Genomic DNA, 26,767 nt, shown 5'->3' on the forward strand with positions numbered 1-26,767 from the left:
CGCATTTCTTCACCACTCAGATAGTTCCGCTATTTGGTTTGCGTAGGGGTTCTTACAGTTGGTGACCTTTGACATGACAAATTTTGGTTTCTTGCTGTTGGTGACCTCCATGCACCTTTTGGTGTATCTGAGGGGTTTCTTATGCAGCTTTGGTTCTGCTTGGACGCCATTTTCTTTTTGGTTTGGAATGGACTTTTTTTTCCCTTTCACGTGGTCCAAGCTAATGTTACTAAAACCAAAGCCAAAATAAGATAATTTCATTTTTGAAATGTGGGACCTTACTGTTTCTCCATTTGTGCCCGCCCTGTGGTAATGAGGAGCAGTGTTGCATCTGTTTGCTGTGCTATCTCAAGCATGTGTTGAAATAACAAGAGGAGGCTCCTTTTATAGTTAAGGACCACTTATGTTCCTACACGGACTCTTGTGTCAGTCGGGTCTCTGTTTGCCAGTAAGCTGATGGTGAGTCTTTCAGAGAGGGCGTGGCTTAGGTAATGTGTCCAGGGTCAGACCAGGGGAATTGTTTGAAGCCCAACTTCAAACTGTCACTTAGAAACCCTTGCCCATGTCAGCACATAATGAACATAAAAAATGAATATTTTCTTTTTCTTTTTTGTTCTTCAGACTGGATACAGTTCCCATTGAAGTAATATGAAAAGCTGGTGAGAAAAATTCAGTTTGAATTCTATTTGACGTCATACCGACATCACAGTGCTGCAATAATTTAGAATTATACCCGTTTCTGTGGGGGTGGGGATGGGGGGTCCAACATTCGGTGCATTTTTAAAACTGTTTTTGTTTTCCTTATAACCCATCTATCGCTTGAAGCTGTTTAGAAGGGAGACTGAAGCAGGGCTTCGTGTCTGTGGACTATATGCTGCATCATTGCACGTGAACTGCATTGCTGATAAGTTGCCAAATGCATGTGGTTGAAATGTGATATCGACTGGTTTTAAAACTACCGAAATTCAATCCAAAAGCAACCTGGAATAGTTCAGTGCTGCTTTGAAAATGTAACATTGGTACTTGTTCAGTTTTTGGTTTGGTGCTTTGGTTCGAGTGGAATATGATTTCTAGGACACCAAAATATAATTAACAATTATTTAATTTTTAAAAAACTTTTACTGTTCTTCCCTACATATATTTTTTATTATATATTCCCAGATGTGTGTTCATCTCCTCGTTGATTGGACGAACACTGCTGTGGGCGTGACCTCCTCTAAAAGCTTATTATCAGTATAAAGCCATTACATACCAAGGATACTATGTAACTATGTTACTATGTGACTGCTTTTACAACAAAGCACATGTAGTCAATCATACCACATTTATCACTCAATATTCACATACGCAGTTTAGTTAGCCAGGAATTGTGAAGCACCACTTCCAGCCATTTAATAACTTTTATTGCCATTATACTTTTAGGAACAAAGTCAAGTTCAGGTAAGAAATACAAGTACAGCCACATGTATCACATATCACAACCTGTCAAAAAAGACCAATTTCATGATTTAGTTCATTCCTTCGTGCCAGTAAACATTGTGCTATTGCGTTTAAAAATACTTCTGTCTACATGAACAGGACACACGGTACAGTGGTTTTCAGTAAAAATAAGTGCAGGTCTCCACAGTAACTGGGAGTTTTAATGAGGGAATCGAGAGGAGTGATATAGAAAAGGTGTTTTTAAGACCAAAAGGCCTCACTGGAAAGGACTACAACTTCACAACAACGCTGTGCTCCATGTATTCTCAGGCTTACAAGGACACAGTCACAGTACAAGTAAGAAATGTGCCTTTCTGAAGTAAACTATATTTTGACCCTATGACCTTCTGAAGCTGCGTCACCTTCACCAGTGTGATGGGGTAAGGCATCGGCAGGGACGCGTCCGTGAGACACGCTGGACTACAAGTCCCATGGTCCTCTCTGAGAGCAGGAATGTGCAGGTTAGTGGTTCCTCTAGTGCTGTGCTATTTCCCTCCACCACCCCGGGTCCTTCATTTCCTTCAGTCCATGTCGTGATCGGCCACGCTCTGACGGAGGTATTCTTCATACAGATTCTTCTGCAAAGGCGAAAAGCAAGCGTGAGCACACAGACAGACACAACACGACAGAAGGCTACCAGACAGACACACAGACAGCACGACGGACAACACTAAATAAATGTAACTACAGTGTACTCTGAACAATTTGAGGGTGGTGAAAGCACTCCCAGTTTGTTTCAGTTTGAGCCATTCCACGTTTTACTGGGAACAGGTTACTTGCATTGGGTGGAAACTGCCAGTGGGTGGAATGCCAGCCTGCTTATAGTAAGACCTGGAACGGCTCAGATTGAAATGGATGAGTGTGGCCAGACTGTGTGCAGGAAGGAAGAGCTTCTCTACCGGACTTTACCTTCTTATTTTTCACCACCTCTTGAACGTACTCCAGCTTCTCCTGGAGCTGCCTCTTCTGTCGGCCGGAGAGAGTAGGCCTCGTGCTGGAAGGGGGGGGGAGGGGGGGCACATTAACACTGAAGCTGTGGGCCCGCATCTTAAAACAGCACAGCGCTGGCTAACCCTGCTCCAGACCAGGAGAGCCACAGAGTGTGGCTGGTTTTCTGTTCTGACCTTAAAATCAGCAACCCGTTCAGACACAAGAAACCCAGGGGTGTTTTTTTTTTTTTCCACAAAGCAGGATTAGCTAGTTAGCTGGATAACTGCGCTAAAACCAGGAAACCCTCCCGAATACTGGTAAAAATTTAATTCACCGTGGCAGCTGACACAATTTCAAAATGCGAATACGCTAAAAATGACTTTTCTTACGGATTTACGCTCAGAACATTTTATTTTCAAGATTAATTTTTAATAAACGTGTATGAATCTTATTTCAGTTCTGACATTTCATTGGGTCCTTCTCTGCCTGTACACTTTTCTTAAAAAATATGAAAAAGATTTGATTTAAAAACAATATGATTCATTGCATGCTGATGAACCCAGTGCTTTTTTTCTGACGCTGTTCTCTTACCGAAAGAACAGCCGGGCGAGGAGGAGGAGGATGAAGGAGAGCAGGACGAGCCCCCCGGAGCAGTACAGCTGGTGCTGAACGGGGACGGACTCAAATGCCTTCACCACGGGAGACTGGAGGGTCAACACACCGGTTAGAGACCAATCTGACCAATCAAACACACGTGTCCGCACAAACCTGACCAATCATACACGCACACACTGTCCTAGAGCAGTGAATCCTGAAAATGATGCCCCACACAGTGAACAAACGCACGTTCAGTGAGACCCCCAACCCCCAGCCCTCGCCTATATACCCATTTTTAACATGCGCCAAAACGACTACAGGTGCACTATAACTCAGTGTTCTGTAGCAGGAATGCTAGTGGGCACGAATGCTGCGTTAATGCCAGAGGATCTTCTTCCCTCGTCCCAGGCGAGACTCACCAGGTAGAGGGACAGGGCTTCCGTGCCGTTCGGCCCCAGGGTCATGTCCAGCACCTCCTTGGAGAGGCTCCCCAGCACCAGGAACGCCAGCATCAGCAGCGGGACGCAGAAGCCCAGGAGGCCCAGAACGCAGCCTTTGCAGCGAGCGCGCCGGTTATCCACGCTGCTCTGCCTGAGACCAGAGGAGAGCAAACACGCTGACCGTATGCGACCACAGAGCAACACACCGCATTGACCAGCACATGTAGTGACCACAGGGCAAACATGCTGACCGCATGTGACCACAGAGCAAACATGCTGACCGCATGTGACCACAGGGCAAACATGCTGACCGCATGTGACCACAGAGCAAACACGCTGACCGTATGCGACCACAGAGCAAACACGCTGACCGTATGTGACCACAGAGCAAACACGCTGACCGTATGTGACCACAGAGCAAACACGCTGACCGTATGTGACCACAGAGCAAACACGCTGACCGCATGCGACCACATGCGCTAAGGTACACTGACCACACCCAGCCACAAAGTATAATCCAGTATAAAGGTCAGTGTTCAGTTTGTAATACCTGTCAGTGTCGAGTTAGTCAGTGCTGATGCTGTAGTAGCAATCAATGATGGGTTTGTCAGTGTTGAGGCTGTATTACCTGTCAGTGCTGAGGCTGTACTACCTGTCAGTGCTGAGTTACTCAGTGCAGAGGCTGTATTACCTGTCAGTGCTAAGCTAGTCAGTGCTGAGGCTATATTACCTGTCAGTGCTGAATTAGTCAGTGCTGACGCTGTATTACCTGTCAGTGCTGAATTAGTCAGTGCTGACGCTGTATTACCTGTCAGTGTTGAGGCTGTATTACCTGTCAGTGTTGAGATTGTCAGTGCTGAGGCTGTATTACCTGTCAGTGCTGAGTTAGTCAGTGCTGAGGCTGTATTACCTGTCAGTCCTGAGTTTGTCAGTGCTGATGCTGTATTACCTGTCAGTGCTGAGGCTGTATTACCTGTCAGTGCTGAGTTTGTCAGTGCTGAGGCTGTATTACCTGTCAGTGCTGAGTTTATCAGCGATGGCTTCGCTGATGAGCTCGCAGTCCTTCTCCAGAGAGTTGAGGGTGTTCTGTACGGTCTGGTTGATGGTCTTCTCTATGGTCCTGCACACCTCCTCAACCTGATTCACACAACGGCTTGGCTGTGGAACACAACACAATCAATCAGTGTAGAGTATTGCTACAGGTCATCCTGACCAATCATCTCAGCATAGTGTATCGCTACAGGTCATCCTGACCAATCATCTCAGTGCAAAGAGTATCGCTACAGGTCCCCCTGACCAATCATTACAGTGTACAGAGTATCGCTACAGATCCCCCTGACCAATCAACTCAGCGTAGAGTATCGCTACAGGTCATCCTGACCGAAGAGTATCGCTATAAGTCATCCTGTCCGTTTCCATTAGCACTAAATTATCTCTTTCGCAAATATACACTTTCTTGTGGATCCTTACATGTTTCCATGCATCTTACAGTAAATTAATGTCACAGAATTGGTAGGCAGGGTAATAAGACGTAAAAGTGTTTAGAGTTAAATCATCTCAAAGTGTATTTTACTCTGAGGGAGTAAATTTGATGAGTTAAATGAGTATGTGACTGTGTCTAATTATTGCTCATTATGAGCCCTACCTTGTTGGGGTTTGGGATGTAGATGGTCGGCATGTCGAACCCGCATTTGTTGAGTCCCGGCCTCTTGCACAGCTCCTGGACTATCTGCATCATCACCCTCTGGGAACACGGGGAGTAAAACACCGTCACATCGCTGCCACACCCTCCCTCACCTGTCTGTCCGCCTCGCTGCCCCGCCCTCCCTCACCTGTCTGTCCCCCTCGCTGCCCCGCCCTCCCTCAGCTGTCTGACTGCCTCGCTGCCCCGCCCTCCCTCACCTGTCTGTCCGCCTCGCTGCCCCGCCCTCCCTCACCTGTCTGTCCCCCTCGCTGCCCCGCCCTCCCTCACCTGTCTGTCCGACTCGCTGCCCGCCTCATCCGCCTTGCTCAGGTAGAAGCGCAGTTTGTCGCCCTGGCACTCGTTCAGCATCTCCACGATGTTCAGGGTGCGTTTGCACAGCGCCTGGCCCATGGGGTCGAAGAAGACCAGAACCAGGTCGCACAGTTTACCTGCGGAAGGGGACATGGGGCTCGTGAGAGACACACACACACACACACACACGCACGCACGCACGCACGCACATGCTAACAAGTCAAACTGTATGTAAGGGAAAGTGTAATGCTTGCATTTCCGTGCAAGTCATACTACAAAGGCTTTTTACCTTGATAATATTATAAAATAGCCATGCTCAGCTAATGGCGGAGGGGTGAAGAAGCACAAGTACAGCCAAGCGAAATGCCAAGCCGGCAGTGTAAAACAATGGCTTTTCCTCGACTGTGACAGCCATTGAAAAGACAACATATACAAATGAAAAACTGACACTACATATAGTGAGTGGGCAGAGTTGAGGACAGAGGAAGAGATTTCTTCTGTTATAAACAGAGGACCACAGCAAGGCTAGAAATCCTGCATAGTATGCCTTTAAGGACAGCTGTTGACTGAATACAGGCCTCCATGCCTGTCTGCCATCCAAGCCAATACAGTCCACAGCAAAAGTGACAACCACAGCACAGGCACAGGTACAGGGTCAGTACTGAGCCACAGTATGACCTGTGGTCCCCAGCACAGGTGAGAAGCACTGCACAGGTACATGGGAGAGGGACAGGGACAGGGATAGTACCGAGCCACAGTATGGCCTGATCCACATCGAAGGGGTACTTCATGTCACCGTCCACCAGCCCTGGCGTGTCCACAAAAGTCACCAGACTGAAGCGCTTCTGCCGTGCGTAGGTGTCACAGATCTCTTGTGCCACAAAGTACCCGAAGCCTCTCTGAGAGAGCCCCGACCCGCGGAGAGCGAGGAGAGAGGAGGGAGGGCGACGGAGAGGGTGAGAGAGAGAGAGGGAGGGAGAGAAAGAGAGGGACAGAGAGGGAGAAAATAAGAGAGTTGCTGTTATTGTTATAGTTATTTTATATTGTTACAACTATGATTATTACTTAAAATTATTATTTTGCATATTATTTATATGAATGCTTTGGCAATTATTGCATTTGTATTTCATGCCAATAAAGCAACTTCAATATGAATTTGAGAGAGATACACAGGAGACACATTTGATAGCTTTATGTGAGAAACACAAATTGCCATGTTACTGAATTGCACAAAACAGGTTATGCCCTGCATTGAAGCAGGAAGGTTGGGTGAAAACGGACTGGTTGGTTCCTCACCCTTGAATTCCTGAAGAGGCCTGAAATGAGGGTAGAGGTGCAGAGTTGCATTCCCCTAAAGAATTAAGTACAGGAGAGGGAGAAGCTGTTGAAATTCATGTCATGTATATGATAATATAAAGATATATACATACATATTCATATAAATGTACATATCGTTCTACATACCTGCATTATGCCCACTCACACACAAGCACACACCACTGGAATTAACGACATTACAATCTGAACAGTGTCAGGGTCAAGACAGTAGGGATACTCAAATGTGGCCCTCGGGGCCAGTAGTGCTGCTGGTTTTCATTCCTCCCCTCCAACAGGGACTGATTTAAACCTGGGAAACCAGGTGAGATTGATCTCAGGCCATTGAGTGGAAGAGAATAACAGCAGTATTACTGACCGAGCAGGCCACATTTGAGCATTCCTGGGGTACAGCTTTGCACATTAAACAGTTTTAATAACCAGTTTTCTTTTGCTGGACTATGCTCTGTGCTAATGTAGTCAGAGAACATTAGTCCGGCCTTACCGTGAGAGACTCTCTCTTGCGCCCACTGGTGACGAAACTGAAGCCCTGCGTCTCAATGGCCACACCTGTTCGCTGTATGTGCTCCTCCACATACCTGCAGAGAGAGAGAGAGTACTTTAAATTCCTGTGGGTTGGATCAGCTCAGCGTGACGTAGTGTAAATTTACAGATGAAACATTACCAGTTGATGAAGGAGCTCTTGCCAGCAGAGTGATTTCCCATGAGCATGACAGTGATTTTCTTCCTTGGTGGCAGTAGAGTTACCCCAACACTTTGAGCCAGAGAAATCAATCCTGGAACGAAGACACACACACGCGCGATCGCTCAGAAAGCTTCATTTAAAGAAATGCTTAACTATGTAAAATCGGTAAAGCTAAAACTAGTTTGTAAATTACATAAATTAACGTTACAATAGCTCAAATGTTGCTAGTTGGCTAACCGAACTAGTGAATTTGTAAAACACTGTCTGCAATGACTAAAGAGAGTATAATAGTTAACACTTAACGTGACAGTTTCATCTTATTCTCCTACACAGTAGCCTGATGCTATTGTATTAACTCGAAATACACAGACTAGACTACGTTATCGGATTATGCATTAGGATGCTACCTAGCCATATCGCTAATGTTAACTACTTAGCTAGCTGGCAACGAGAGAGAACAACTAATATTACCTATCCATACGACAATTTTAATATTTAAGAATTAAACAGCTTTCATATTTTGGCAGAAAAAAGGACAGATCAGCGAATACAAATGACGTTCCAGACTCACCACTATCGCTATCGATGTAAATTTGATGGCAGTCCCGCAAGATGCGCTCGTCGCATGAGACACCGCCAGACAACGAGTCGGCATTTGCGGCGCTTCGGCTCTTTATTTTACCAGACATGATTTCGTAGGCTATATGAAAAAGCACACGGAACCGAACGGCAGCGTATTTTAGATTGAAAGGAAACTATTCTGTTTCACGGAGATCCAGTAATTTCTAAAGTAAATTTGAACTAAATATGCAGCTCTCCACTCGCCGGAGTTCAAATCACCCCGGTCCGACGTATAACGGCGGCCACGTCACCCGAGTCCGTCGGTAATTCCTGAGGCTTTTGGGAAATGTAGTGTTTATGCAAAATAAGAGTAATTACACCCCTTTTATTTATTTATTTGTTTTACCATTTCCGAATAGGCCTCGCTATGTTTTACTAGGCCTATAATTCTTGCACAGATTTAGTATACGTAGCATAGCCAAATCAAAACATAGCAAACTTCGTATAGCAAAATGAGCTTTCGAGACAATTATGAGAGGTAAAGTAAGAACTTTAAGAAATGCAGATCATTAAAAGCACAGAAAATAGAAACAAAGGGCTGAAACAACCCCGTAAAAAGAAGGAATTAAAACATTGCTTTCAATTTAAAAGCAAAATGGATAACATAACCAACATTAAAAATTTACATGATTTAATCTTTACTCTGAACTACAGCACATCATGCAGCCACCTTAGGCTATATGATATCACGCAATTCCGCTATGATGTGCACTTAGTAAGGCCAGGATTGCTGAATTAGCGTTTGCGCAGTAATGAATTAGCATTAATCATTTTATTTTTTCAGGGCCAATATTTTGTTCAGCAATAAAATGGTGTATCTCACACGCCGTAGTCTAACTTCAAAATGATGGTGAATGGTATCCTATTCTTCTCAACCTTCAGATGTCACAATAGGAGATGATTGTTGTGCCTGACTGTGTGCCGTCATGGTTAAGGAACAGAGCTTGTTACTGAAAGCCTTCTGTGGACCAACGACAATCTAGTGCTGAACAGGGTACTTAATCAAGCTTCAGTAAATCATCAGCTGTATTTTGACTAAATTCTCGGTATAGTACATGTGTGGGATTTGCCCAGCCAACACTTAATTTATCACCGAGCGTTATGCCAAAATTAAACGGCAATTTTAACGGATGTGCGTTTCCATAGAAGGACTTGACGTTGCGTTGTGTGACGCATCATAAAGACGCGGGCCTTATAGAGCTATCCAACTGAGCATTGAACATAACGCTGAGTGAGCGACACCTGCATCTGTAAATCTGCTAATAACAGTACACTAATATGAATAATTATCAGCACCTTCATCATTTCTATGCGGTGAACCTGTTTGTGAATGTCCAATGAAAAAGCACTGAGCCAGTCACAGTGTTAAACCCAGTCAGCAGAGAGGAAGCATGGTGTGAGCAGGGATTACTGAATGTGGGACCTCAGTCTCCCACAGTCATGAAGTATCTGCTGCCAGGGTTCAGAGAACAGCAGCTATGATGTCCAGTATTCACAGCACAATGCTGGCAAGCAGTGTAGGTTCATGCAAGATAATTAGTCCATAGTCCAACTGTCAATATGTTATATACTGGCAAAACTATGGACCTGTGCTTTCTGGGACCGGATTTTACAGCAATAAAACTTTAAATTCAGTTGAAATCTTCTATGATTGAAGGCACTCATAATATGAAAGAAATTAACCGGCTTTGATAAGGTGACTAACCTAAACGAGTCTGGAAAAATCCAATAAATCATCATTTTCACAGAGTGGGTTGGCTCAGGTAATTCTGACAATAGAAGGAAAAACTAAATCTAAAAGTATTTCCTTAAACAAACACATCTGACACTACACAAATTGATATTGTTTATTTTGTACAAACTGTAAGCTTTTGCAACATAACGTCATTTCTCAACAGAGGACTGGGTTGACATCATACCAGTGCTAACAGCCAAGTGTAGTGCACTGAAACTTGTCCTCACTTGGTGACACTTGAGCCCACGCTTTTATCATTCACACTACCTTTATATTGTAGAATTAAAATGTTTCTATTCTGTTTTGCCTTTTTCATAACTTTCTCTCCAAGGCTATTTACTGTGTGAACTGGACTTGATGTTCATGGCTATGGATAACTGTTACATAATGAGTATTGTACCTTATCAGATCTGTTTTGTAGTTGTTCCAATGACCTTCGATATGCACTTATTGTACGTCACTTTGGATAAAAGCATCTGCCAATTAAATGTAATATAATGTTACAATGGCACTCATTTTCAGTGATGCAAACTCAAAGCTGCCAAATGAAATGCTAAATATTAATAAAATTCTGACTGGTTAATTGACTGATATCTGGCAGTTATTGAATAATAGGCTGCAATCACCTGACTCTGATGTTTCTTTATCTGTGCAGTGCACATCATTGCACTGTGATAGTTTTATCCTGAAACATGTCAATCACCTGACAGATGGAGTCCCGGCAGCATATGCTGTGTAGTCACGGAGCACCCAGTTGCCGCAGCACAAACAGTGAAGGATTCGCGCAACACTGAGAGATTCCCGACTGAATCACACCGCACTGTAAGGCACAAACACACGCATCCACACCAACCGAATCACGCCACACTGACAGAGGTTCACCACCAATTCACACAGCAATGAGAGTCACAACACCATATGCACACTGAATGAGTCACACTGCTAAAGGGTACACAGACACACACACACATTAAATTACATTACTGCACATTACACTTTATTTTGCAGACGCTTTTATCCAAAGTGACGTACAATAATTGCACAGTGAAGGTCGTTGAAACAACTACAGAACACAGATCAGATAAGGTAAAATTCTCATTAAGTATCAGCTGTCCACAGCCATGAACATCAAGTCACGCAGTAAGCATAGGCTGTCAGTGAAGTCAAATGGCGCATGCGCACATACACACACACACACACACACTGATTAAGTCTTCCACCCTAAATTCATTAACAAAGGCAGTCTCATTCTTTCAAAAACTGAATTTGGCTTTGTGTAGACAGCAGAGCTGTACATGTAATAGAATATGCATGTGGGATGCTGCTGAGGCCCTGGCCTGTGGGGATTATGCTCCAGGACGGGCTCGTCCATCCCCCGGTCTCTGGAGACAGATGATGAATTTAGAAAATGGCCATCTGCCATTTCTCCCTCAGTCTTGAACACATATGTGGCTCTTAAAAGAGAGAGAATGCGTGTAAAAAAAAACAGTGTAATACAGTAAAAACATAATCCAGCAGAGGATTACACAACAACACCATTTCAAATACTCTTAGAATTGGCACCACTGTACACTTAAGAGACCATAAAATATAGATAAGCACAACATTGTGACTGCCTGGCGGTTGGCACAAGGATGCTGGCTATCCTTGCATTCTGTAGGTCACTAAGTGTACAATCAAGCTTCTCTACCCGGATTTTCATTTTATACATCAACCAAAGGAGATTCAGCAGCAAGAAATGCACCCTGTTCCCGCTCCTCAAGTTTTCAGGGACTCAGCTGGTGCCCCTAACTTCTCAGCCTCACGTCAAAGTACGTTAGATAATGCTTATTAGATTTAGGCAAACTGCAGTACGAAATGCACATTCCCACCACTGTGTATAGGTTTTAGTTACATTGGCTCAATTGTTTCACCTGACATTTATGGAAACGATAGCCATAATAAATTCCATTTGCGATGGGTTTGGAAATGTCTGACCAAACAACTTACATTGCCCTGTTTTTTTTAAATTTAGATTCACAAGTAAAGATCTAACATAAAGATTAGATCTTGTGGATGGCATGACGCAAAACCGAAGATTTTCATACGTACAGAAGAAGGGAAGTCAATTTGCTGGCATATAAAAATTAGCATAAACTCTACTTGAGATGCAGGACCGCAACAGATTAGGGGGCCATGTTACATGTCTGTATTAGAGCAAAGCTCCCGATAATTTAGGTTGAGTACTTCCATCATCAATCCACAATTCTTCCATCCTCAATAAAGTTTTCCCCCCATTCAAATCCCCCTCCTCTCCCCTTTCCCTCTGCCTGTCTTCTCTCCCACTATATCGCGAGAGACGTAGACTGGAACAGGAGGCAGAGAAATATACATATTTTTTCACAGCAACAACAATAATAAAATAATAATAATAAAACGGTTAAATAAACGGTTGAAACCTAAATTGGAAGGAGGAAATAGAGAAGGCGGGGACAAACACGAAATGAGAGAAATAAAAAATATGAATCCTAAAGCAAAATTATAATAGCTGGCTAGCAAGCTAATAGCAAGGTAGCTATCCAGCTGCTAATAGCTAGCTACTAATAGCCAGCTAATAATATTAATGGATAGCAAGCTAGCCAGTGACAACATCAGTTGAATTTTAGCCAGCTAGGTACGCCGCAAAAGGAATAACTACCTTCTTGCTTGAGGCGTTCAGAAAAGGAGGGTGAGCAAAACACTTGCTTGCTACTATTGTTTTAACGTTAGTCTACGTTACCTTATTCTCAGCTAAGCTAGCATGCTAGTGGCAGGTTGAAATAATTCGCTAGCAGTTAGCAGCTAAATGGCTTGTTTTATTGGCAAGCTCGCATTTATTTTCTCCGACTTGTTAGCTAGATAGCTAACCAGTAATCTCGCTTAACAAATAGTATAATAGTGCAAATACGTTTGTATACAGAGATACCCGTGCTATAAGTTATTAAGGCCATACATATGTTCTAATTCCCTGTCGTCTATTTCTCTTTCCCTCGTCTCCCAGTCGCTTTCCCCCTGAAGCAGCGGCCTCGAGTTGTCAACGGAGCCGACAATGGTAAGTGAATTCGGTATTAGCCGAATCGCCGACGGCTAGCTAACCGTATATACTACAGCGTCATACGTAGCTTAGTATTGGTATATTCACCATTTCCAAATATATACGGTTCTGAAAATACGTCTGGTATAACGGTAATTTATTATCAAGCTAGACAGAACGCCGATGTTGCGTACTAGCTAGTCTAGTTAGCTAACGCTTACGGTTATCTATGCCGTTTCCAACACAGCCAGCAAGCAGGCTAGCAAGATGTATACCGTCTAATATTTTAAAGACACTGCTTACCAACGTGATAAGGAACAAATGCTTAGATTTGTGCGTAAACCGTTAGTTTATGTGTTTACAGGAGGACTGCATAGAGAACGTTGGCTAATGTAACCAGTGGTGTTTAAATATTTTCAGCAGGTTTTATATTTAAACATGCTATCTAGTCTTACAAGAATATATTATTCCTTTGCACCGATACAATGTAAGATGGATGCTAACTAGGTAAATTTACTGGTAATGATGACGAAATTCACTATTAATTGATGAAAGGATGGATGCAATTCATGTTCACGGCCAATCTGTGAATGTCATGTATTTTTTCCGAATTTGTTCATACTCCATATGCTTCAGATAAAAATTTAAATAGTAAATGTCAGCAATGATAGAACTGTCGTGTCTCGTAAAACCGCTGGCGGTGATATAAAATATCGTTGTATATTATATGCTCTATGTACAGTATGCCTTTCATAATGATGTAGTTTTACTGCAAAATATGCAGATATTGCAATTAAGTTGTGCACCTATATGATAAAGTAATGATGTTTATTTTTGCTTTTTGTTTTTCAGATTTTATATTTGTTGTCTTCCTGGAAGCCTCGCTCGCCCTAAAGAAAGATAAGGATCCCAGCGAACGACTGTCAGCCAGTCCAGACACCTCTTCCCTGTCCCTGCACCCCTGCCTGTCCCTCTCTCCTTTCCTCCCCTCCCTTGTTTAGTCCCTCTTGCTGGTTTGCACATTTTCGTCGGTGGAAATACGTAGTAGTACTTTTTGCCTTGCATGCGGCAGTGGCAGGAGTGTGATAGTGGGAGTCGCTAAGTTAAATGTGTAGACTGGCCGAAGCTGATTGATCTTTTATCCTGGGTAAATTCCTCCAATGAATGGAGCTGGTGCCCCCCCGACCGCCTCCCACTCTGCCGTAACCACTTGAGGCTTGATCGAAATTTCAGCGATCCGTCGTCGTTCAGTTTGAAGGAACCATGAACGGCTCTCTCCTGACCCCTCCCAGCCCGCGCGCGTCCAACGCCACCCCCCTGCCTCCCTCCCCGTCTCCCTCCCCCTCGCCCCCTTCCCCCTCCCTCCTGCCCCCGCCGCCCCCGCCTCCCCCGGCCCACACCTCCTCCCTGTCCGACACGCCGACCCCCTCCCCCTCCCCCTCGCTCAGCTGGACGGATTTCTGCGAGCTGCACGCGCGGGTCGCCGCCGGCGACTTCGCCCGCCACTTCCGCGCCTTCCTGCTGGAGAACCCGCACTACTCGCCCGACTCGGCCGCCGCCTTCTGCCGCCGCTTCACCGACCGCTTCGTCCGCCACTTCGAGAGCGAGCTGGAGGCCGGCGCCCTGGGGAAGGAGGCGGGGGGCTGGGTCCCCAACTCGGACGCCACCTCCCTGGAAGAGGAGCCCTCGCCGCCCCTGGCCCCGGACGCCGCCCCATCCGCCCCGTGCCCGGCGGCGCTGCCGCGCGCGGCGCCCAAGCCCGCGTCGGGCCGGGGGCCGGCAGAGGGGCGCGGCGGGCCGCGGGTCCCGCCATCCTCCTCCTCCTTCCAGGACCCCTACGCCCAGGCCCAGGCCCTCCCCCCGTCCTCGTCCTCCTCCTGCTCCTCCTCCATGGGCGGGAACAACGGGAAGCGGGAGGAGCCCGGCACGACGGTCAGGCGCTGCCCCGGCAACGCCCCCGCCGGAGGCGGGGACAGGGAAGAGGAGGAGGAGGGCTGGGCGGGGCCGACGCTGGAGGAAGGCGGAGAGGGGGAGGAGGGAGAGGGGGGCGAGATGGAGGCCTTCCCGGAGAACGCGGACGGGTGCCCTGCGCCGAAAAGCTTCCCCTCCGCGACGCCCTCGGCGGTCAAGGGCAACGGTACGGCCGCGGGGGGCAACCCCAAAAACAAACTGAAGAAGCGGTTCTCCCTGCGGAACGTGGGGCGGAGCGTGCGGGGCAGCGTCCGCGGGATCCTGCACTGGCGCAGCTCCTCCAGCGAGTCGCCGCAGAACTGCAGCCCCGCCAGCTCGCTGACCTCCAGCTACAGCTACACCATGGGCGTGCAGGACGGCAAGAGGGGCGCCGGCCCGCCGCCCCAGGCCCCCTCCTCCCTGCCCGTCTCCCTCTCCCTCCCCCTCTCCCTCCCCCACTCCTCCTCCTCCTCCCTGCCCCCGTCCTCCTCCAGCAGCGCCACCTCCCTCTCCCTCTCGGAGGCGAGGGACCGGCGGAGGAGCAACGGGGAGGGAGGAGGGGGGGCGGAGAAGGAGAAGTGGAGCCACCGGCTGGACAAGCTGCGCCTTTCCCGCTCGCCTCCCCCGCTCCTGCCTCCCCCCTCCTCCCTCTCCCCGTCCGCCTCGCTCCCCCCGAGCAGCGCCGCCGGCTCCAGGAAGCCCGGGAGGCTGGTGCGGGAGGGGGGCGTGACGGTCAGCTCCTCCTCGGACGAGTTCTCGGGGACCCACAGCTTCTCGGGGTTCTCCTTCGGACTTTACCACCTGCATCACAGCGCCGACGAGGGCGGCCCCGCTCCCAGCGCCGCGCCGACGGGCGCCGCTCCCCCTCCCGCCACAGGGGGCGCTGTGGGCTGGCGGGGCGGCCGCTGGCAGAAGTGCCGCCTGGTCCTGCGGGCCAGAGAGAGAGAGGGAGGGGAAAGAGGGGAGGACTACTTCCTGGAGTTTTTCATCCCGCCCAAGGTGAGTGCACAGGCATGGCGTATTAAACGCTCTACCTGTCTGCTGTTCGTATTCATAATTATAACTGCCCCGTTCTTTACCTCCAGTGTTCAAATGAACCTCTTCCCTCTCGCAGTCCTCCAAGCCCCGGCTAGCTATCCCATGTAGCTCCATTCTGGATGTGAGAAGCACTACAGCCCTGGAAGTGCCGGACAAAGAGAACACTTTTTTCCTGCAGGTATTGCCTCCTTCTCCGCTTGTGCTGAGTTCAGCTCCTGTGCTGTGCTGTAGCTATGTCTGTGCCTGTCTGCTGTCTGTGTCTTTGATCTGTAGTGCTGTCAGTTCCTGTGCCTGCTTGCTGTCTGTGCCTGTGTCTGTGTGCTGTCAGTGCCTGTGTCTGTCTGCTGTCTGTATCTTTGTGCTGTCAGTGCCTGTGTCTGTCTGCTGTCTGTATCTTTGTGCTGTTAGTGCCTGTGTCTGTGAGCTGAAGTTCTGTCAGTGCCTGTGTCTGTGAGCTGCAGTGCTGTCAGTGCCTGTGTCTGTGAGCTGCAGTGCTGTCAGTGCCTGTGTCTGTGAGCTGCATTGCCTGTGTCTTTGAGCAGTCAGACCTTGTGTCTGTGAGCTGCAGTGCTGTCAGTGCCTGTGTCTGTGAGCTGTAGTGTCTGTGAGCTGGAGGGTTGTGTAGGTGAGCAGAGGCCCCTGTCTGTCCCTCAGATTGAGGGGCCGGTGCAGTATGTGATCGAGACCAGAGATGCGGTACAGATGAGGGCCTGGCTGAGCGACATCAGGAATGCCATATGCCTGAGGTGAGAGAATCAGAGGGGATTATGGGTACTGTGACTGGGCCTGAGGTGAGAGAGAAACAGAGGGGATTATGGGTACTGTGACTGGGCCTGAGATGAGACAATCAGAGGGGATGATGGGTACTGTGACTGGGCCTGAGATGAGACAATCAGAGGGGATGATGGGTACTGTGACTGGGCCTGAGGTGAGACAATCAGAGGGGATGATGCATACTGGTACTGGACCTGAGGTGAGAGGAACAGAGGGGATGATGGGTACTATGACTGGGCCTGAGGTGAGAGAGAAACAGAGGGGGTGATGGATACTATGACTGGGCCTGAGGTGAGAGAGAAACAGAGGGGATGATGGATACTGTGCCTGGGCCTGAGAGAATCAGAGGGGATGATGGGTACTATGACTGGGCCTGAGGTGAGAGAGAAACAGAGGGGATGATGGGTACTATGACTGGGCCTGAGGTGAGAGGAACAGAGGGGATGATGGGTACTATGACTGGGCCTGAGGTGAGAGAGAAACAGAGGGGATGATGGATACTATGACTGGGCCTGAGTGAGAATCAGAGGGGATGATGGTACTATGACTGGGCCTGAGGTGAAGAGAACAGAGGGGATGATGGGTACTATGACTGGGCCTGAGGTGAGAGAAACAGAGGGGATGATGGGTACTATGATGGCCTGAGGTCAGAGAGAACAAGGGGATGATGGTACTGTGCCTGGGCCTGAGAGAATCAGAGGGGATGATGGGTACTAGTGACTGGGCCTGAGGTGAGAGAGAGACAGAGGGGATGATGGTACTGTGACTGGGCCTGAGGTAGAGAGAACAGAGGGATGATGGTACTGTACTGGGCCAGAGAATCGAGGGATGTAAGGGTACTGCCAGATGTGGATCTAAGACTTCGTGTATACAGCTTTGCAGCTGTGAAGGGGGGGGGGGGTTGCACGGATACTGGCACGGGACAGCTCGGCTGCGTGGGGGGGGGGGGGGGGGGGGGGGGGCAGCTCGGCTGTGTGTGGGGGGGGGTCCCAGTGGAGTCTGGCTCGGGTCAGCTCGCGTGAGCGCACGCGCGTAACCTTGGCCGCTGGCCGTTCCTGTCTTAGTGAGCAGGAGGACATCGAGGGGGTGTGCGGCGGGGGCCAGACGGACATCAGCGGGACCCCGGAGTTCGGCGACCGCCTCTCTCAAGGTGAGCCGTCCCAGAGCACCCGGCGGCCAGCGAGCCCTTCTGTTCCGCCGTGGGGAAATGAACAGTGTGTCCCTGTGGGCTATGTATATCTCTATATATATTTCATCATCGTTTTAGCTTTTTTGAAAAACTTTTGTATGCTTGTACGTGTTAAGTATCTTGTAATTGTATTGCGTGTGACACGTTAATATTAATTGTAAAACATAACATATTAACATGCGATGTGTAAATTACCATGTGACGTTAGGAAGTAAGTGATGCTCTGAGGCACGTTTGGTGGTGAAAAATGAAGGTGTATGCATGTAAAGACCTAATGCTGGATCAAATTCAGTTCAAATTCAAATGGCAATGCGGTAAGGTTCACCTGATGAGCTGAATTCCAGCTGGCTTTCTGAATGGTCTGAATTAGAATGGCACACCTCTGGCTGGTACTGCATATTAAAGCCCCTCCCACTTCATCGTTTCGATTGACAACTGGACAGTCATGTGATCTGCTGGAGCCATGGATTTAGGTGGGTCTATCTGATGGGTGTACGGTAACACTACGTACAGTAGGAGAAGAGGGGATCCGGTTTGTCTTTACTGAAGAAGCGGGTATTGCTGGGGCTATTCGACATTCAGCACCGGACGAGAGATTGTCACTGTATTTATCACTGCTGGGAAAGCGTTGACTAGGATCAGGTCCAAGGATGCGTGCGGTCCTTACACGCTTCTTAACTGAACGCGGCGTTGTTTTACAGTGTGTTACGGGGGTGTCGGTGGCTCCTCCCCGCTGCTGGAACCCCTCCCCCCGGAGCTGCCGCCCCGCGCCCCCCTGGACGAATCGGACAGCCGGCTTTTAGGCGGAGGCGGGGCCAGCCTGGGCACGCCCTTTGCGGAGACCCCTGATGCCACAGGTACAGCGGTTACCTGCGTGCACTTGCTCCGTGGGCTGTGAGAAGGTCTTCCTCTTCAGGATGTCACTGTGTTTATGGATTATAAGCTGCTGATATACTGAAGATATGGCTGGTGGCAGAATATGATATGACTGAGGTATTCATTCAGTTAACAGTCACATAAAAAGCTGTGTTGTTGCTATATGTATATGTATGGGCCCTTCATAAGGCTGTCAGAAACATTCCATGCAGCTGCCCAAACTCTCAAACAATCAGCAGTTCTGTTCTCATTCAGTATGTGGATGTCTTTGTACTGTTCACTAGAATATATCTATACACTGTTCACTAGAATATATATCTACACTGTTCACTAGAATATGTATCTACACTGTTCTCTAGAATATATCTATTCATTGTTCACTAGAATATATATCTACACTGTTCACTAGAATATATCTATACATTGTTCACTAGAATATATATCTACACTGTTCACTAGAATATATATCTACACTGTTCTCTAGAATATATCTATACATTGTTCACTAGAATATATATCTACACTGTTCACTAGAATATATATCTATGCTGTTCTCTAGAATATATCTATACACTTCTCTAGAATATATCTGTACACTGTTCTCTAGGATATATCTTTACACTGTTCTGCAGGATTTGGATGGCAGGTATACCATCCGCCAAGTTACGCCTTGGCGGGCGGCATGCCCCATACCTATACAGCCCTTTTCAGGGTTTCCTACAGAAATAACCGCAATGACCACAGACTCTCAGCCCTTAAGAAGATGAACTTCTGTACCTTCTGAACTCACAAATTCTCAAACAACTTCACACGTCCATGCAATAAAGCCCCAAACTTCTTTTTCCTGCCAATTTCATCATCACAAATGCTCCAGTACCATTATCAATAATCGTTCCCTTGGACATTTAGCTACATTAGCCAATAACAACATCTGATCCAAGTAGCCAATTGCAGGATACTCGCGTACATAGGCAAAATGGATGAGCGAATAGTGTATCACGGGGGGTTGCTGGAGCCTATCCCAGCATGCATTGGGCGAGAGGCAGGAATACACCCTGGACAGACTGCCAATCTATTGCAGGGCACACACACCATTCACTCACACACTCATACCTATGGGCAATTTAGAGTCTAGCCTACCTGCATATCTTTGGACTGTGGAAGAGAACCAGTGTACCCGGAGGAAACCCACACGGACACAGGGAGAACATGCAAACTCCACACAGAAGGGATTCAAACCCGGGACCCAGATTGCTACCTACTGCACCACCATCCACCACTGTCTGCCCCTAGTGTATCTATTCTCTAGGATATATTTTTACACTGTTCAGTTACAGCACACAGACCTTGCATATCTCCCACCCCCCCTCCCAGGGTCGTTCCTGTTTTCGGACGTGGCCACGCCCCTGACGGAGACGGTGGAGCACCCCCTGAGCGAGTGCCAGTGGTTCCACGGCACCCTGTCCCGGCTGAAGGCGGCCCAGCTGGTGCTGGCGGGCGGGACGGCCAGCCACGGCGTGTTCCTGGTGCGCCAGAGCGAGACGCGCCGCGGCGAGTACGTCCTCACCTTCAACTTCCAGGGCAAGGCCAAGGTGAGAGGTCACAGGTCGGGCTCACACAGACACGAGTCTGAGGAAGACTCTTCACACACAGCTCACAGGTCAGGCTCACACAGACACGAGTCTGAGGAAGACTCTTCACACACAGCTCACAGGTCAGGCTCACACAGACACGAGTCTGAGGAAGACTCTTCACACACAGCTCACAGGGCTAACGCAAGTTGCGCTCTCACCACAGCTAGGAGTACTGCATGCGACCCTGTCCCTACTGGTGGTGATGAGATACTGTGGGCCGACCACTGCCCTAACTGGGTGTTTAACAGATACCAGACCGTGGGGCCCATCCATGTATTAGAACACTGCCTTAACAGATACCAGACTGTGGGGCCCATCCATGCACTAGGACAGTGCCTTAGCAGATACCAGACTGTGGGGCCCATCCATGCACTAGGACAGTGCCTTAGCAGATACCAGACTGTGGGGCCCATCTTTACACTATAACAGTCCATTAGCAGATACCAGACCATGGGCTTATCCATGCACTAGAGCCGTGTCTTAACAAGATGACCCACCCAGCACTCTCACGCTTTGGTTTTTAAAATTACCAATGCCTACTTCTGTTTGTCTCTTCGGAGAGTGACATTTGTATTTCTTTTTGAATTATTTAATGTTTAAAAATCCAAAGGAGGCACAATACTCTGGTAGAAAATGGATTTATTAAAGTTCATAGCTTAAATTTTCAGCTTTAGCCTTTATCAGAGAATTTGGACTTTCATTAGGAAATTGCCTTCGAGGTACAAAATTATAGGTACAAAGTCTTATCCAAACAGAACTCTATTGTCTGTTTCCTTCCAATGACCTAACCCTGAGCCAGATCTGGGTCAGAAACACTATCACTATAGACGGCTATAAATAGCTTATAATTACTTTCAAATAGAAAAATAAACATCTTTTTTCACCAGTATGCTGGTCTAAATTCTTTCACATGACTGTATGTCTAGTAGAGAAAAGTCTGAGAAGGGAATCCGCAGACAGCATTGTGATGTTTTTTCATCTGTTACGCTGGCAATAGGACCAGAAAAAATTAACATGTGATTCACAAAGCGCTTGCAGTGGGTTGAGACCGCATGGAACTGCACTACCAGCAAAATAACACCCTGTGCTGCAACATGCATATTTAAATGGTGGTATTTACATACAGCAAAATGCAAAAGTATGTCCGTGACTCAATTTTTGTTTATTTTGTCTCTGTACTCCAGCACATTGGATTTGAAATAAAATGGTGGATATGAGGTTAAAGTGCAGACTGTTGGCTTTAATCTGAGGGTATTTACGTCCATACCGGGTGATCTGGATGTTTTATACCATCAGGAACACTTGATTATTTGAGCGTAGTTGTGTGTTTGTTTATTTTGCGTCGGTACTTGGTGAGTTAGTTATGAATACAGGAAGGATAGCATTAGTAACCGGTCCACAATTAGTGACACTAACTGCACTTAGTGTTCTTTCTTGGTGAATCTGTTCAAGATTTGAAGTTCAAATATGTATTTGATCCAGATCTTCTGCAAACATGGATGGATTAAAGTGGATTTAATGTACTCCCCCCCCAGCTCTGTCCAGTGCTAACTGCTAACGCGATCTATACCTCCTGCCCCCAGTGCTAACTGCTAACGCGATCTATACCTCCTGCCCCCAGTGCTAACTGCTAACGCGATCTATACCTCGCCCATGCTAAGCTAACCGACTATCCTCCTGCCCCCAGTCCTAACCCTAACATGCTCTATACCCCCTCCCCCAGTGCTAACTGCTAACATGCCTATACCCCCTCCTCCCAGTGCTAACGCTAACGCTCTAACCTCTCCAGTGCTACGCTAACATGCTCTATACCCCTCCCCCAGTCCTAACCTTACATGCTCTATACCCCCTCCCCCCAGTGCTAACTGCTAACATGCTCTATACCCCTCCCCCAGTCCTAACCCTAACATGCTCTATACCCCCTCCCCCAGTGCTAACTGCTAACATGCTCTATACCCCCTCCCCCCAGTGCTAACTGCTAACATGCTCTATACCCCCTCCCCCCAGTCCTAACCCTAACATGCTCTATACCCCCTCCCCCCAGTGCTAACTGCTAACATGCTCTATACCCCCTCCCCCCAGTGCTAACTGCTAACATGCTCTATACCCCCTCCCCCCAGTGCTAACTGCTAACATGCTCTATACCCCCTCCCCCCAGTGCTAACCACTAAAATGCTCTATAAACCCCTTCCTGCAGCACCTGCGGCTGTCCCTGAATGAGGACGGTCAGTGCCGGGTCCAGCACCTCTGGTTCCAGTCCATCTTCGACATGCTGGAGCACTTCCGGGTCCACCCCATTCCCCTGGAGTCCGGAGGGGCCTCGGACGTCACCCTCATCAGCTTCGTGGGGGCCACCGCCGTGCGCCAGCCAGGTAAAGAGCGGGGCTTTACCGCGGTGAAGCGCGGGCGTAGCGCCTCAGCCGCGCGCGCCTGCGACCGGCGCGCGCTCAGAGAGGGAGTGGGGATCGTGCGGTTAGCGCTCCCCGGGCGCTAGGAACAGACGGTTGCGTTTAGGGACACCGACCGCAGCACACGACCGCTGATTTTTTTTTCCGACCGACACAGATCCAGCCCACAAGCGTGAGTGTTCGGTGGCCAGGTCATATTGGTGCCATTATGTCTGCGTGCGCGTGCGTATGTGTGTGTGTGCGTGTGTGTGTGCGTGCATGTGAAAGAGTGTGCGCAAGTGTATCACAAAATAACATTGCTACTGCATGCTGTCGATATCACCGGTGGTCAGAAACTCTGTGCAGTCATTTCATTCGGTCATCGGGCATTATCCTGTGCTGCTCTTAATCCGAAAGGTTTTTCTTGACACTTCGGCACGTGAATGCTGCATGCTCATCCGTCTGCCGTGTCTGATTCAGCGTGTTTTCAAAAAGAGCCCTTTCCGTAATAAAAGAAGGATTCTTAAGCTCTGCTTGTGTTCTCCATGGCTGAAACTGTAGCTTCTTTGTGTTTATGTTTTGATTTTTTTCTACCTAAATTTAACTGTTTCCCCTAATAGCCAGTGTCCAGTAGCTTCTGTCAGCAGCTGCCACATCAGCTCCATTCCCCAAACTGTTGTAGCACTTAACCTGTTTCTGATTGGAGGGAAATGCTCTTCACTGGCGATGCATGTCTGCCGATTTGTGCACTTTTTAGAGGATCCCTTTCTGATGTGTTTTAGCCTGGCTTTAGTACATTCTTAGCGGTGTGGTTTCATCGTGTTGCTTCATGTTCCCAGCAAGCATGACCCCTCCCCTTCCACCCTGCATGGCCGCTCCTCGCTGACTCATAGACCCCCTCCCCCCTCCTGCCCTCTCATTGGCTGCCAGAGAGATGGCTCCACCCACTTGCTTTCCTCTCCTTTGCCCCTTACCCCTGCCTCCACGCGTACCAGAGCTCTGATTGGCTGTCTCTGTTGTTTGTCGTTGGGTCATCTTCGCAGGCCGGGACAGGGCAGGCAGCCGGCCCACAGTCTGTGATGTCATCACCCCGCGCCACCCCGACTCTCCATCAACACCCATCTCTGACTGTGTGTAAGTGAGACCAGACACAACAGAGAGCGAGCGGCAGGGAGGGAGGGAGAGGACATGGAGTGACAGCTGCGTTTTCAAATGAGAGCATGAGCACAGGCCACTCGTCTAATGCCCCGTTATTTAGGAGTGGTGCATTATGGGAAGGTGTGAGAAGGATTTTGGGAAACTGGTGGACTACAGTTATACAAAATGGTGAGAGGGAGTATGCGAGAAGAAGAAAAGAGTGGGTTAATGCAATGAGAAAGGCAGGCAGCTGGAGGAAAGGTATTGACTGAACGATTCTTTATTTTATGATTGAAAGGAAGACAGGAGGGGCGAGGGAGGCCTAAGACTAGGGCTGAGCGATATACTGCGTCGATAATTATCCAGTGCAACAACGGTCGTTGCCACCGTGTGGCGTATTTTCATGTTTTTTTATTTAATTATTCCTGATGCCTGATGTGGTAAACAGCCACACTTCAGAGGCCCCATGAAATGCTTCCGGAAAAAAACGTCACTGCTGTCATCTATTGGGTGACCCTAAGACAGCCAATCAGCAGCAAGGCCTCGCAGCTCCGTGTGATTGACGAGAACGCATCACGTGATCACATGGAAGCTGCGCGACCTTGCTGCCGATTGGCTATCTTATCAACACCCAATAGATAACAGCGGTTACGTTTTGTTCTCCGTAAATGTTTCACACAGCCCATTTAGTTTGCTTGTTTACTGACTGTTTCAGGTATTATTATTATTTTTTTCTTTTAAAGAGGAAAAGAAAAGTAATACACCATATGGTGGTGAAGACCTTGATGGCATTTGATAAATATAGTTGTGGTATACCACCCAGCCCTTCCTAAGGCAGCGGATGGGCCAGAGAGTGAATGAGAGGGGAGGGTGGTGATGTGATCTTTCACTGCAGTGTGAGTGGAGAGATAGGCCATCACTTCACCGTAGTGCACTTTCCTCCGTTCTCTACTTCATTTCCCAGACAGACGTCCTGTTTGTGTTTGTGTCGTGTCTTCACACAGTGCGGCAGCAGTGATACGTGTGGATCTCGCACTCACCACACTTGCTAATATTTCATTCGCTGTCCCGCAGGCCCTGTAATTCAGGTTTACATACTCACCTTGGTGACCGCACTAATATCTTTATACTGTATCATTAAAGGTGCTAACATGAAGACCGTTGAGACTTTAGTCAAGTCCATTAGTCAAGCATTAGCTGTACCTCCAGAAACACCGTTCCCATTCACCACCAGTTCACCTGTCTGGCCAAAAACATAAGAGCACGCATTACTGGCCTGCAGGAATAATTAACCTGGCCACACAAAGCTTAAAAGAGCAATGGCAAAGAATGGTGAAAAAGCACGCTACGGAAAAGCATCAAGCATAGGAACCGAACCTCTATCAGGAGAGAATGTTCTGAATTTTTGTCTGCCTTTTTTCTTTCTTTTTTTTTTTTGCTAATTCCACTGAGCATTTTGAGTGTTTATCGTATTTTGACCTCTGCACGTGGAGTTTCTTTTATGTTCCGATTTTAGTCAGACCAGGCAAAACCAGATCAACAGAAACCTGCCTTTGTTTTCGAGCGGTACGCAGATAAGCCACCTCATAGTAAATATTTTTGTGTTTGCATTAAATCATTCATTTACTTGGCTGACACCTGGATCTGGGGCATATGGTGTCCTTTAAATTTAGCATGTGATCAATTTGTATGGAAGAACTGCCTTGTACAAGGGAAAATTGAACTTTCAAAATTCTTGTAAGAATTTCCTTAGCCACTAAGCCATGGTGCCATCTATAGTAATGCACCAGTTCAAATATATTATGGTTGCTTGTGGCAAACATTGAAAATATCACATGTACAATGTCACATTTGGCCTTCAGGTTTTACGTTATGGATTATTACTTATTCCTATGGATTATTTTGTACTTTTTAACCTGTTAATCTCAGCAAATTTTGCTGACATTTTTTTAAGTCGCTAACTTGTTTCAATATTACATTTTAAGATTTGTTACCCATCCCAGTTTCACCCTGGTAACACTATTTTACAGATAAAATAAATGCCAACTATTTAAAGGAAACGTTATCCTGTACATTACGTCAACTTAATTACACAAAAACCCCTTGACTGTGACTGTGTCACCCCTGCAATTTTGGTGTAATTTAACAGAGGTATTTATAGTAAACCAAACTGCTGGTTGACCGGCTACCTGTTGTGCTGTTCTCTGCGCTCCAGATATGTGCTGTCACATACCTACCTGTTCATCGCTCTCTTCATTGCTGTGCTCACTACCCAGAAGCCCTTGCTTTCCTCTCATTGTTCATAACTGAGGTTACACTGCAAGGCAAGTTTCAGTGCTTTTAATTGGAAACTGCATTTAGATTTCAGTATGGGAACAGGGCAAAAAAAAACAACCAGGCTAAAATGGGCAGTAGTTGGGCTGCTTGGTGGGGAAATGCACCAATAACAAAAGACCGTTGTAGGTTCATCTGCAAACCTAACCTGCGTCTGATTGGCCCATTGTGATTCGTGGCCAGTGTGTAGCTACGCTTGGCAGGTAGAAGCAGGCCATTGGTGTTATATTTACTTTTTTTATTCGCCACACAGTGCGTTTCCTGTAGATTGTGTAGGTTTCCTTCTCTCTCTGTACATCAGCTCAAAGCCATTGTATTATTCACTCTCCCTTCTTCCTTTCCTTCGTTAAGTTTTTTAATCTTTTACCACACTCCGTCTCTCTCTCTCTTCTCCTCGCAGACTTGACCAGCAGACCCCGTAGCCCCCCCCAGCCTCCCCCGCCCCCCCTGCCCCCCGGGCGCCCGCCGCCCCCCACCCCGCCCCAGGAGCGGGGGAGCGAGGCGGAGGCGGCGACGGCGGCGGCGGTGGCAGGGGGGGGCCCCGGGGGGGGTAGCGGCGGCGGCGGAGCAGAAGATTG

At 47.7% G+C, this 26,767-nt stretch overlaps 2 protein-coding genes and 1 long non-coding RNA gene across 3 annotated transcripts; 1 reads left to right on the plus strand and 2 right to left on the minus strand.

Moving 5' to 3' along the window:
• Nucleotides 1-1,386: 1,386 nt before the first annotated feature.
• si:ch211-11k18.4 (uncharacterized) lies at nucleotides 1,387-8,356 on the minus strand. The gene is made up of 12 exons (XM_064314317.1): nucleotides 8,034-8,356; nucleotides 7,442-7,553; nucleotides 7,262-7,355; nucleotides 6,739-6,793; nucleotides 6,191-6,337; nucleotides 5,419-5,579; nucleotides 5,092-5,190; nucleotides 4,459-4,604; nucleotides 3,426-3,597; nucleotides 3,001-3,113; nucleotides 2,389-2,473; nucleotides 1,387-2,057 (listed from the first exon to the last, which is right to left on the minus strand). Exons 1-12 carry the CDS (start codon nucleotides 8,149-8,151, stop codon nucleotides 2,001-2,003), a joined length of 1,359 nt encoding a protein of 452 aa, XP_064170387.1. The 5' UTR covers nucleotides 8,152-8,356; the 3' UTR covers nucleotides 1,387-2,000.
• Nucleotides 8,357-9,916: 1,560 nt separating this feature from the next.
• Nucleotides 9,917-13,134, minus strand: LOC135242952 (uncharacterized). The gene is made up of 2 exons (XR_010326511.1): nucleotides 12,496-13,134; nucleotides 9,917-11,272 (listed from the first exon to the last, which is right to left on the minus strand). It is a non-coding gene; the product is annotated as an uncharacterized LOC135242952 (long non-coding RNA).
• On the plus strand, nucleotides 12,122-26,629 carry sh2b1 (SH2B adaptor protein 1). The gene is made up of 11 exons (XM_064314300.1): nucleotides 12,122-12,525; nucleotides 12,838-12,888; nucleotides 13,723-15,819; nucleotides 15,935-16,036; nucleotides 16,513-16,604; nucleotides 17,697-17,782; nucleotides 18,523-18,678; nucleotides 20,072-20,289; nucleotides 22,529-22,703; nucleotides 23,762-23,852; nucleotides 26,590-26,629. The coding sequence occupies exons 3-11, from the start codon at nucleotides 14,134-14,136 to the stop codon at nucleotides 26,609-26,611; spliced, it is 2,628 nt and encodes an 875-aa protein (XP_064170370.1). The 5' UTR covers nucleotides 12,122-12,525; nucleotides 12,838-12,888; nucleotides 13,723-14,133; the 3' UTR covers nucleotides 26,612-26,629.
• The last annotated feature ends 138 nt before the right edge of the window (nucleotides 26,630-26,767 follow it).

Source organism: Anguilla rostrata, chromosome 17 (assembly GCF_018555375.3).
Source record: "Anguilla rostrata isolate EN2019 chromosome 17, ASM1855537v3, whole genome shotgun sequence".
Lineage (NCBI taxonomy): Eukaryota > Metazoa > Chordata > Actinopteri > Anguilliformes > Anguillidae > Anguilla > Anguilla rostrata.

What these genes read in the sequence shown, in the direction of transcription:
- si:ch211-11k18.4 (XM_064314317.1), bottom strand. Translation starts at nt 8,151, where the DNA reads ATGTCTGGTAAAATAAAGAGCCGAAGCGCCGCAAATGCCGACTCGTTG. An exon ending in GCAGCGAGTCGGACAGACAG is followed by an intron (nt 5,191 to 5,418) that starts GTGAGGGAGGGC and finishes CCGTGTTCCCAG; the next exon opens with AGGGTGATGATGCAGATAGT. An exon ending in ACATCCCAAACCCCAACAAG is followed by an intron (nt 4,605 to 5,091) that starts GTAGGGCTCATA and finishes TGTGTTCCACAG; the next exon opens with CCAAGCCGTTGTGTGAATCA.
- sh2b1 (XM_064314300.1), top strand. Translation starts at nt 14,134, where the DNA reads ATGAACGGCTCTCTCCTGACCCCTCCCAGCCCGCGCGCGTCCAACGCC. An exon ending in AGTTTTTCATCCCGCCCAAG is followed by an intron (nt 15,820 to 15,934) that starts GTGAGTGCACAG and finishes TCCCTCTCGCAG; the next exon opens with TCCTCCAAGCCCCGGCTAGC. An exon ending in AGAACACTTTTTTCCTGCAG is followed by an intron (nt 16,037 to 16,512) that starts GTATTGCCTCCT and finishes TCTGTCCCTCAG; the next exon opens with ATTGAGGGGCCGGTGCAGTA.